Source organism: Lemur catta, chromosome 9, assembly GCF_020740605.2.
Source record: "Lemur catta isolate mLemCat1 chromosome 9, mLemCat1.pri, whole genome shotgun sequence".
Taxonomy (NCBI): Eukaryota; Metazoa; Chordata; class Mammalia; order Primates; family Lemuridae; genus Lemur; species Lemur catta.
Window position 1 is genome coordinate 34,182,512 of NC_059136.1, and position 12,616 is coordinate 34,195,127.

The 12,616-nt window shown below is 35.0% G+C and overlaps 1 protein-coding gene and 1 non-coding gene across 8 annotated transcripts in view; both read left to right on the forward strand.

Annotated features, from left to right (window-relative positions):
* The window catches only part of CYRIB (CYFIP related Rac1 interactor B), a 150,847-nt gene that overhangs the window by 122,722 nt on the left and 15,509 nt on the right, over positions 1–12,616 (forward strand). For 6 of the 7 annotated variants that reach the window (XM_045561465.1, XM_045561463.1, XM_045561464.1 and 3 more), the window contains 2 exons: positions 2,133–2,254; positions 7,939–8,044. Coding sequence is in view for 5 of the 7 variants with exons in the window: in XM_045561463.1 (XP_045417419.1) it covers positions 2,133–2,254; positions 7,939–8,044 (228 nt within the window). In the remaining 2 variants the exon portion in view is untranslated. The remainder of the gene's footprint in view (positions 1–2,132; positions 2,255–7,938; positions 8,045–12,616) is intronic. The other variant, XM_045561460.1, reaches the window with a different exon arrangement.
* Positions 4,616–4,742, forward strand: LOC123645471. Its single transcript, XR_006737586.1, has one exon. It is a non-coding gene; the product is annotated as a small nucleolar RNA SNORA25 (small nucleolar RNA).

Here is a 12,616-nt window from a genome sequence, read left to right on the forward strand (position 1 = left end):
CCACACCAAAAATACATAGTTTAATATTTTTTTGAACTTCACAAATACTGTTGATATAGATAGTTAAAATATTGTCTTTTGTCATGAATTCCCACTTCATGAATTCAAACTATATTATATGTCTACTATTGATGTTATTTGTAGTTCCACAGTTCCATATGAAAAAGTATAAAACTGTCATTTTTGCATGTAAAAATTATTTTTCTCTAGTGCATCCGGTGTAAGTATAAAAGTTATGAGGTGTGATTTTATTTTTAAAGTATATGTTTAACTGTTACATTACAAAATATGGTCTGGCTAAATGTGAAAACATACTACTGCTAAATTATGAAGCCTGATTTTTTTTTTTTTTGTAGGCTAATCATTTAGCTACAATATCACTATTTGTTCCTAGTAATACCTTTGTAGCCTGGGACAGAGAGTCTTTTTAGTTTTTCAATTGGCTTCTTTTGTGTAATTATTTTGTCAAGGTATTTTCATTCTAACAAAATAATACATGATTTCTGAAAACTGAAAAATAAGGGAACATATATGTGAACAGATTCTTTAGTTGGCTTTGCATATAATTGTTACTTTATTACTGTTGCTATAGTACTGTTTTGCATATGTTGAATTTAAAATTTGGTACTGTAATTGTTGATTTTTTAAAAATATGTTGTATATTTTTGACAAATTGGCAGGTTTAATAGATGGAACTGAATTATGACTTGCCCCAAGCACAAAATAGTTAGTTTTTAGGCATCTTTACACCTAGGTTCATGTGTGAACTAAGTTTCTTTTAAATTTTCTAAGTAAAGGAATAAAGAGATCATTGTGTATTTGTGCAGAGGCGAAGTACATGCAGAAAAGTGTAGATACTAGTTTTGTATAATTGGTAAACAGTGATTTGTCAAAAACGTGCTTAATGACTTATAAATTTAGATTTCCTCCATTCCCTTCGTAAGAGAACATTTTAGCATGGAGGAATTCTGCCATTAAAATTCTTCTTTACAACATTATGGTAATCGTGTTTATCATTTTAAGTGCTTTATGCCTTTTCTGTAGTGTTGAATGTGGTGTAGTTGGAAAGATTTATGAAGAACTCAGTTTCCTCACAGAGCTCCCCCTTTTTAAAAAAAACACATCAAATATATTAAATAAAAAGATTTGTCCTCAGAGAAACAAATGACCAAGTTATTATTAAAAGCGGGATTTCTGTTAATTTGAATCAAGCAGAGAGAAATTCAGATTTAGTCATCCATTAACATGTTTTGTGGCCAACACCACAGGTGGTGAAAATGCCCATATGTTTGTGTCCCTGATTATGCTTTTTATAACAAATTCTCCTTTCATTTTTCCCTTACTCCCAAGCGTGTAGAGACTCAAATTTTTGCTTTACCATTTCAAAGTTTCAGTAATAATATTGTAACATAGCTTAAAGTATCTAGTTTTCAGCAGCTAGTTCTGGAGCCGTTTTGTAATTTGAACTCCTCTGCTCAGGAATCCTGCCCTTGTGTCCATCAGCAGAAAAGCTCTATGGTACTGCCTTGGGTTTCGTCTTAGTTGTATATATCCTCCCTTCTTTAACCCATATTGTCATAAATGTTAATATGGAATTTAAAGTGATCCCTAGAAAAGGGGAGTATTTAAAACTATTCTTCTAAAATTTTTACTTTTTTGTATCATAACTTAGAAAGTTAAACTTTACAGGAAAATAAAGTAGTTTCAATCTTAAACTATAGATGAACAAGATATTTTAGTAGGCTTTCATTTCTATTGCATTAAAATAGATGATTACTAATGCATTTATAGTCAGTGATAGTGATGAATGTAGTAGAAAAGTGATGATCACAATTAAAAATTTTTAATTATAATTCTCAGATTGGTTTAAAATATCAAGTCATAATTTGTAACTTAAACTAAATAGTAATGTTTGGTGTTCCCTTGCTTCTTTGTGATATTTATAAACTTGAGGCTAGTTATTTAAACATGGAGCTTTAGAAAAATTATTGGTCTTTTCTGAGAAGTGCAAAGTTAACATTGAATAAAACGTACTTATCTTTGGAAAATTGGATTGTTAATTGCTTGGAGTTATACATGTTTTTAAAAAATTCATGTCACTGTAAATTTTCTTGTGCTTTCCTGCTGTTTAGATGCCCAGCCTACAGAGTCTGAGAAGGAAATTTATAATCAGGTGAATGTAGTATTAAAAGATGCAGAAGGCATCTTGGAGGACTTACAGTCATACAGAGGAGCTGGCCATGAAATACGAGAGGTAAATCACATTTATGTATAGGAAGCTAAAACTTACTGGGTCTCACCTCTTTCAAATCTCTATGGTTTTCTAGACCTTAGAATTCTCTATTTCATATTAAGTGTTATATTTGAAGGACGATTACTTAGCATTATTACAGAAGTGGTTGCAGTGATACGAGGGTAAAAAAGAAAACGATGTTCCACAAATGGGTAATTTAAGTATATTAGAGAAAATTTTATTTACTTTTTTGTTTGCTCTCATACCTGAAATTTGCAATATCCACGAGGAACTATTTATACTTTTCTTTTTGGGGGGAGAGAACATAACTTTCTGTGGCTTTGTTCTGCCAGTCTGTTTTTTCTATTCCTCCTAACCTTCCCAGGAGAAACTTGAAATCATCTTTGCAATGTGGACACCACACCCCCCACTGACTTTACACCACAAGGGAAATGTTTGGTGTGGTCTGCCTCAGCTTTTCTCTCCCAAACCGCTGAACTTACTAAGGTTTCCATTCATCTCTTTTCCCATTTTTAGAAAGTGTGTCCCGACTTCTTTCCAAGATTAGCTTGTTTACCTTGTTCTTCATCCTGTTCTAGAACTTTACTCTTTTAATTATTCCTTCCCTTCTCTTAATGACATCATCTTTGTTCTTTTACTAACTTCTTCCTCTCAGCATACGTGTAGATGTTTTATGCCACCAAAGAAACTCCCTAGCTTGGGACCTTAACCTCTCTTTTTCTCATTACCACATTTCTTGAAGGCAGTGTCCACACTGTGTTTCTTCATTTCCCCCCACCTCTGCTTCTGTTATTTTTCTCTATAACAAATAGTGCAGAGGTCATCAAGGACCAGTCTTTGAGCTTACAGTTCATATCCAACTTGAGTTCTCTTCTGACACTTGGATGACTAGTGAAGGCAGAATAAAGTGCAGACCCCAGAAGACAATTCAAAAGATTCTTTGGCCATTGACTGGATGTTTAGTTTAAGGGAGAAGGGAGAGTTAAATGATTCTGTGATTTTTATTTTAGATTAGGAGATAGTGGTATCAACAGAGAGGAATTATAGATAGTGTGAATTCCATTTCTTACCTCTCCTGCACTGGACAGCTTGTTCCCTGTGTGTCTTGCACAGATACCCTTCCTTGTCTTTCTTTCTGTCTGGAATGCCCCTTTTTTCCCCCTACCCTCCTTCAAATCCAGATAACCACCTACTTCTTACTCTTTTGCCCTGGTGCTTTATGCACATTTCTTTTATGGTAAACATCATTTAAAAAAAATTGGTATTATTTGTTCATCTCTCCAACCACTTTACTGCCAGCTTGAGGCTTGAAAAGGGTAAACCTGGTTTTTTAATATACTTTGGTATTATTAGTACCTAGTACAGTGCTTAGTAAGCACTTAACTATTGAAGAAATAAATACAAGCGTTTTAGACTAATCGTGACCATATCAGCTTAAATAAAACCTTAAGGTTTTAGTAAATCAAGGCATGTAACCATTTATGTGAAGTTCATGTTCTCTGAACATTTAAACCTATTTTGAAAAATTAAACATTTATGGAAATAAAAGATTTAAATGAAGTAAGCAGGATCTCAGTGAACTAATTAGCAAATTGTTCTTTCCCTGCAAGTTACAACAGTTATTCTAAAATGTTTGAAAGTGTCTCCATGTTGATTATTAGTGCTACAAATTACTTTTAATTATTTATAGGTGTTAGCTCATTAGACCTTTTTTTTGTAAAAATAGAAAAAGAAACAAAAGAGACAGAGTCTTGCTCTGTGGCACAGGCTGGAGTGCAGTGACTCAATCATAGCTCACTGCAGTCTTGAAATCCTGGGCTCAACAATCCTCCTGCCTCAGCTTCCCAAGTACCTGGGACTACAGATGTGCACCACCACACCCAGCTATTTTAAAATTTCTTTCGTAGAGACAAGTTCTCTCTATGTTGCCCAGGCTTGTCTGAAACTCCTGGGCTCAAGTAGTCCTCCCACCTCGCTCTCCCAAATTGCTAGCTAGGATTACAGGTATGAGCTACTGCACCTGGCCTCATTAAACTTCTTTAAAGTTTGTCTTGTATTTGAATTTTTATCCTCTGGTTATAATCGTCTCCCATAAACAATAAAGAGAAGTATTTTATTCACCATAGAACAAATACCATTCATTATCTATTTGGTTTTTTTTTCCCTTAAGGTAGAACTCTTTAGAGCTTTTTGCAGTACTTCCCATTGGAAGGGTTATTCTTTGCTTCTCTGTGTGGGAAGGCTCCCTACAATAAAAAATAGTATCTCTCCCAAAGTCTGTATGTAGACTTAATTCAATACATATTAAGATTCAGTTGTAATCTTCTAGAAGAGAGTACGATGATAGGAAATTTTATACATAGCACATTTCAAAGAGGGCTTGTGGGGCTGTGAAACCAGGAACATTTGATGCTATGACCAAAGATTGGAGTTCTGTATAGGGATGCCATAGTCACACAATAGTGCCATTTCCTGAGGAGATATAAGATGTCACCACATATAGTTCATTCATAATGTTTCACGATTAGTGATGTGAGAAAGTAAACATATGTCTTAAAGTTTAAAAGAAAAAGTTTATATAGAAAAACAACACTGAAGAATGCCAAAATATAAGGGAAGAATAAAAAGCAACGGTAAGAGATTTACTTTATCAGGCTTTGAGACTTATTTATTTAAAGGTACCATCATTAAACTGTTTCGCAAAGGAAGTGTAAGGCAAGAGAAATAGGTAAATAACGTGGATTTAAAAAATAAGCTAGAAAACTCTTTAAAAACTGCGTTAAATCTATGGTAGATGAGGGACAAATGTATAGTCATTTGAGCAGTTGAAGAAATTTTGATTCAGATATTGATGTGTGAGTTTAATGATACAAATAGAAAAGATTTCTGAACAGTAGAAAACAAATTAGGAAAGAAAGATATACATGAAAGCTGAATGAATATATGCCAAATATACAAAGAACTGATATAACTATCTTACATCAATATTAACACTTAATGTTGCTAATTAATTAATAAGACTTGGTAGAGCAACCAACCATTCTACCCATGAAAAAGCACAGCCAATAGAAAAAATGTTCAGCTTTGTTAATAAGTGCACCACATCACTGTGGAAAAGTTACATGTATTGTAAAACAGTTGTCTTTTTGGAAATCAGTTTGGTGGTGTATAGGATGACAGCAATTAAATTTTTTGTACTCTTGCACCAGGTACATATATTTTAGAAAATATATTCCAAACAACTATAATGGAAGAGGAAATGTAAGTATAAAAGCCTTTATGGCTGCCTTAGTCATAGTAGCAAAACTGTGGAAGCAATTCATAGAGTTATTGTGAAGATAAAATTAGATAATCTATGTAAACAGCATAGCACAGTGCCTGACACAAAGCTAACATAAACTTACTATGTTTTATTACTATGCTAATGTGTGGGATTATATATATTTTAGTTTAACATTTTATGAAACATAATTCTTAAATAGAATAAAGTTTAAGATAGAATCTATTACATAAGCAAAGTTTATTGTCTAGAATAAACCACTAGAAAGGGAGATAGGAACTTTCCATTAAGGTTGGGATGTGTCCATGAGAGTTTTAACATTTTTGAAAATGAGTTATAAAACATGCTACATTATAACCTCACCACTGACATTTACTAAGTGTCCTTTTGCATATTGGGCTGTAATGGGTATTGACCAAAACCTTGTTTAACAGCAGAGAAACTGATGTGAGAGGACAAGGAATCAGAAGTACAAAAACCACAAAATGTTTGTCATAAAAGAGCAGCCAGTATCTTCAGCTGTAAATCTAGGCAAGGAAGGACAGGGAAATAGCTCTGTTCAGCTATGAAAATGGGTGACATTTAATGGAGCTTTTTTATATTATGAGAATGAATTGACATTTGGAAAATCATTGTTTCATCCTTGCAAGAAAAGTTGGATAGGCTTCTTTAAGAGAAGAAAATACAATTTTAATTTTCATCTGTTTGCTTATTTACTGAATAATACATCAATAAATACTTACTACTTGATGTAAATCATTATTGAGTCTATACTTGAGGCTAAAAGGATTTTTTCCCATAAACATCAGCATAATATCAAAGTCCCTTTGAAATGTTCATATTAATATATAATGTGAAGCAAATCTGACATATTGTAATGTCAGATTTTGTTTAACATTACAGTATTTCTAGATAATCACATGAGTAGGATTGACTTCAGGTACTTGTTAGGTTTAAGAATCATTAAAAGAACTATAAACTTCAAGAAAATTTGAAAATAGTGGCAAACTTATAAAGTAAATTGCTTAAGCAATTGATACCATTTATTTAGTTTATAGTTATTAATTTAGTCAGAACGTCCTTTAAATATATCTGAATACAATTTTATTTTGCATTCTTGTTTTTTGTTTTTGTGTGGGCAAAGTCAGTACCTCCTGATAATGTTCATAAGCAGGCCCCTGCCTTGGTTATGAATTTCAGCTTTCAGATGGTGTGTTTGAAGACGTTAGAGAAAGCAAACCAGGTTGTTGAGAAAAGCATTAAGTTACATAAAGGATTAAGAGAAACATCTGTAGGCAAAAGGAAGATAAAAGCAAGAAAATGTTTCTTTGGGACTAACTCTCTACATTCAGAAAAGATTGCCTAATGGTTTGAAAGACCGAGTTTAGAAAAAGGCATATTCATGTTTATATTAAGATCTGGGGGTTGTTTTGTTTTTCATCCTGTCAGATTTGAAACCAGGTTTTCATCTTCTTATTCAGGAAAGCCTGAGTGAACTTGGAATCCAGAATAAGATTTTAGTTATAGGGAATAAGTATCTGTGACAATTTCTAAAGCACATTTTCCAGGTTGATCTAGGAGGATCTTAAGTGTCAGCTAGTTTTCTTAGAGCTAGTTTGACCCTGGAATTCAAGTTATTATTACTATTATTATTATTATTATTTTCTTAGGGACAGGGTCTCACTCTGTTGCCCAGGCTAGAGTGCAGTGACACCATCACAGCTCACTGCAACCTTGTACTCCTGGGCTTAAGCAATATTCCCTCCTCAGCGTTCTGAGTAGCTGGGACTGTAGGCATGCGCCACCATGCCCGACTAATTTTCCTCATTTTTTGTAGAGACAGTCTTGCTGTGTTGCTCAGGCTGGTCTCAAACTTCTAGACTGAAGCGATCCTCCCGTCTTGGCTTCCCAAATTGGTGGGGTTACAGGCGTGAGCCATCGAGCCTGGTCTGGAATTCAAATTATTGAAAGCTTCTTGCCTGTTCTCAAAGTTGGCATCTTCATCTGTTGCCTTGCTTTTTTTGTTTCCTTTTATTCTACCAAAATAGTTCTTTGACAGAGAAATACTATGAAATCTTGACTGATACGGGAAACAATATGAAGTATTTTCTTTTGTGGATCTAAAAGGCACCAAGGCTTAATATATTTAACAAACATATATTGTATCATTTTTCATTTCATTGTAGCCATATCTACTATGATACTACTGTGATAACTAAGAATGTATTCTAATAAGCTAAAGTATCCATGGAGTTAAGGCCCACTGTCACCATTCCTGCATCCATTATTCTATAGTTTATAGATTATATCAGGGTTTCCTATGTTCGCTAAAACCAATATTTTAATGTAAAAATGATACTGTTGTAATTTTTAAAAATCTGTTTTTATTCTTTGTATTTTGAAGGCAATCCAGCATCCAGCAGATGAGAAGTTGCAAGAGAAAGCATGGGGTGCAGTTGTTCCACTAGTAGGCAAATTAAAGAAATTTTATGAATTTTCTCAGAGGTTAGGTAAGTTGAAAGTTTTGTCGTTATGACTTCCTTAGTGAAAAAGACGTTTATTAGTGTCAGAAGTTATTTAGAATATTTTATGTTCACAATGCTTTGGCTGAATATGTTACATAAGTAAAGAAAACTTTCTAGATTCTAAGATTACAGAATGATCTTACCATTCCTGTCAACCCAGGCTTTTGATTTATTTAGACCATTTTTCTCCAAAAATTATAATTTCCACTAGGAAATCTCTTTGATTTCTTTGCATGCTAAAGGGTCCTAGTATAAGAAATCATTTGATGGAATTTCTCTCCACCTCTGCAGTAAATCCTTTCCCATATTTGGGGAACTAATTCTCAGGCCCTTGGGTTATTTAAATTTTGTGTTGTTAAAATCATTGCTAATTATGCTCAGTTCATCTAAAACTGTAGGTAAGAAATGGGAAGCTAATGATATATCCAAAGTTATCTAGGGAGTTATTAAAGTAAAAAGAATTCAGAACAGTTTGCTTTTTCCTTTGTATGGGAAAAATTATTCAAAGATTAGAATCGTGTTTTCAGTACAAGTAAGCAAAATTGGAATTCCCTTTCTTGTAGGAGGAGGAGGTAGAGCAGGTAAGATTTAGCCAGTTAGCTCCTTTTGTGATTTGCAAGTTGTAAATTTGAAGGACTTTTTGTAGTCGGTGGGCACGGGGGAGGAGCAGTATAGATTTGTGTCAGAAATTTGAACTATTTAAATTTTATTAAGTTCTTAACATGTTTCAATTTCTGAATTGTTTAAAGGTGTTACATATTCTAAATGAATATATATCATATCTAATAAGAAAGCCATACTGTAAGACTGAAGTCAAACTTCGGGCCCCAGAGCTAAATTTAAACCCGAGATGTGATTTGTTTGGCCCACATAGTTTAAGTCTGCATTTGCTTTGGAAAAGTCACTAGGTTAGCCAATAATTGATCTGCGTTATCAATGGGCGGGAGCAATTAATACTTGGCAGACCACCTCTGTCTCTATTAGTTAGGGCATGTGCGTTCTAGTTTGCAGTAAGTCCTTACGGCTGCATATTTTTTTTTTATATCTTGCTCTTTATTTCTTTATATTTTTTACTTGACCATTTGTGTTTGCAACGTATGCTTTAAAGTTGGAGTTCCATTTTTTTTAAAAAAATGCCTGTATTCTAAAAAAGTAAGCAAATTGCTATTTTTTCTTGATGTAATACAAACTGTTAAATGTAATGTTAAGACAGACAATAGTTGGGATAGAAGTGTTTGTATAAATTATCCTTTTCTTACTAGAAATGAGAATTGTCATTTATTTTCCCAATCATAAAATTAGTTCTTTTACAGTATTTGCCTTTCAGTCAAGAATCTGTATAGTCTGTAGCTTTATAACCTTCTGTAACCTTAGCCTTGGTCTTTTAATCTTGCTTATCTTGACTACGATTTATTTAGAGTTTTTCTTATGCTGGCAGTTTGTAGGTGCATTTGAAGTTAAATTGTTTTAGAAGGTGCTCAGGTCCTATTAAAGCTAATCTTGGTCTCTTAGCATATGCCAGTGAAAAAAGAATAATTCTAAAATACATCAAGCCAGTTGGACTTGAACGTTATCTTATATTTTAACTACTGGAATTAATCAGTCTAGTGGTGTGTGTCCCATCATGGGTGCTATTCCATTTTGGCAGAGGGATATAATAACATAGATAATAGCAAAAAGCTATCAATTTTCATGCTGTCACTTGGGAGCCTTGAATCTTCATAATTGTACTCTAGGGTCTTCTGTAAAGTTATAAGCAGAGTACAAATTTAAGATCTGATATGTTACCCATCATCTCTTGGCCACGAACCTGGTTAATAATGTTTCTAGTTCCTGGTTAACAGATGCATATCCTTGCTTGTATATGGTAGGACTCACTTCATGTTTGTTGAATGAATGAGTGACAGGTTAATGGGCACAAATATCTGATAAATATGTATTGGATAGTTAGAAGCAGCAGTAATAATGGATTTTAGGCTTTGGTGACATATGGCCTGTGCTTGAATGCAGGTGCTTGCCACTTCTTAGCTGTGCAGTCTTGATGATATCACTTAACTTCTTTGAGTTTTGGCATCCTGTCTGATAAATTCTCTACATTCTATCCACTAAACCTCTCTTGTTTCTTCTCTTCTTACCTTCACTGTTGAGCCAGAAGTGAAGACAAATACCACAAACAGCGCAGGGAGCACCACACAACTATTAAATGCACATGGTCCTTCAGAGTTTTGCAGTTCCAAGGAGAAGATTATTTGGCCTGAGCGCTGTAGATATACCATGGGTCATAATCCAGAGGAGGAACTCTGATCCCTTGCCAGTTCTCATATTTACAGAGGGACAGGGCAGGGATTACCTGACTAATTTGGAAGATACTGAGTTTTGCTGACAGGGTTTAACCATGCTGGCCTGGGAAACTTGCTGTGCTTGCTTATTTCAGTCTGAGGCCGTGGACTCTTCCCTGTTCAGGCAGCTGCCTGAGAGAAGGTTGTGTGCTCAGACAGTAGACAAACTACTTTGTCATGCCTCAGTCTTCCTCGTGGTCTAGGAGCTAACTTTAGGGACTGTTTCCAAGGGTCATAATGAATAACTCTTTCCAACATATTGGTATCTTTTCACTGGGCTGAATCTATCAAAATCCCTTTAGAAGATCCAAAAGTGAACATAACTATTGTGGTCATGTCTGTTGGCTGTCTTAAATCCTCCCATAGTTCACATCCTTCGGTTCTCTTCAGAGAATTCAAGGGCTGGCATTTAAGAGTAAATGGGTGGCAGTTGGTGGGAATAAATGACTTGTCCTTAAAGGGCAAGTCTCTGCAGGGGCCTCCTGTTCCTGATCATCTAGTTGTTCCCCCCTCCTGTTGTAGCTTGTGGACTAATTTGTCATCTTCATTATTTCTCCCAGTTGTCTTTTTCTTGCAACCTTCTTAGATGGCTTTGGCTCCTGCACTGGTCTACCAGCTGCCCTTTATTTTTTTCAAAATTTAGGGCTTAGTAGCCCATTAATTTCCCCCTTATCATCTACATTTTTAAAAAATCATGACTACATTGTTTTGTTTTAAGAACTTCATTAGAGTCTAATCCCCAGGCCATCTCTTCATTACCTCTCTTTCTTCCTAACTCATCCAGAAACCTGGGTCACCATGTGTGAGATTCATTGCCTCCAGTTTTTCTCTTGAGGAATTGTAGGCTGGTGAGACTGTGCCAGCAAAGGCCTGCAGCATGAGAGGCTGATCTAGCTGCTTCAAAGGCAGATTAACAGCCTTGTCATCTTTAGTTTCTCTTTCATGATAGATCTACCATTGAGGGCTTTAGCCATTCATGGACAGAAGTTCTGCAGCTACTGGGCACTGGCCATCCCAACAGCCAAGTGACCAGACTTCATTCCCCAAAGTGGTAGAGCACTTGGAATGCTGAAATTAACCCCGAGACTTGATAAAATCTAGCCAAGTACAAATTGCTTTTTTTTCTTTAACAGCCTAGAATAGTATTTTATAATAATCGTTTTCAGTGTCTCTTAAACTTTGCTTTCTACTTACATTAACACCAACACATGGAATGAATCTTGGGAGAAGTAAATCATTTTTTCAAAATAATGAATAATGTTTTCTTCTTAATCTTCTTTATACCCACTCTTACACCTGTCTAAGCCATCTGTACCCCTGCAATCCATTCTCTGCACTGAAGATGAAGTGGGGTTTTAAAATGCTAATTTGATTATGTCACTATGCTGTTTAAGTGCTTTCTCCAGGACACGAGGATGTCAAGGCCAGAGTGCTTAATGTGGCATACAGATTGTATGTGATTTGTCTTAGTGTTGGTTACTCTCCTCCTTGCCCTCTCTATTCTACCTATATTGGTCTTCTTGCAGTTCTTTGACTATGTCATGCTCTTCTCAGCTCAGGGTCTGACTTCCTTCCCTTTCTATCTGTAAACTCCTGCTCATCCCTAATGAATACTCCAGTCCCAGTCCAGAAGTCACTTATTCAGGGAAGTCTTTTCCTGAGCCTTCAGTTAGTAGAGGACCTATTTGTATACCTTTCTACTGTACTATGTACCATGTATACCTTTTCAGCAGATATATCACAGTAGTAACCATTCATCTTTCTTCTCTCTATATAATAAGGCATAGGGAGCGTGTCTGTCTTTATCTGTTTTCCTAGTGTCTAGCACAGAGTAGGCAGTCAATACATTTTCTGACTTACTGAGGAACAAGACAAAAGATAATAGCTGTCATTTTAGATGAGAAATAGTGTCTGTGAAGTATCAAGCTCAGTACCTGGCACATACAGACACATAAGAAGTACCTACTATTATTTATAATTAGTAGATTAATATTTTATAAGGCTATAGAAGTAATTGGTACTCTTGGTAGTAATCAGTAGATTAATGTTTTATAAGGTTACAGAAGGCTAAGCAGAATGTTCCTTTATTTGAGAGACCGTTTATTATGGTTGAAAGAATAGAGCTTTGGAGTCGGAAACACCTGGCATTTACTAGCTATAACATTGGGCTCTAACCTCAGTGAAACTCACTTTATCCATCTGTAATACTCATGTCATG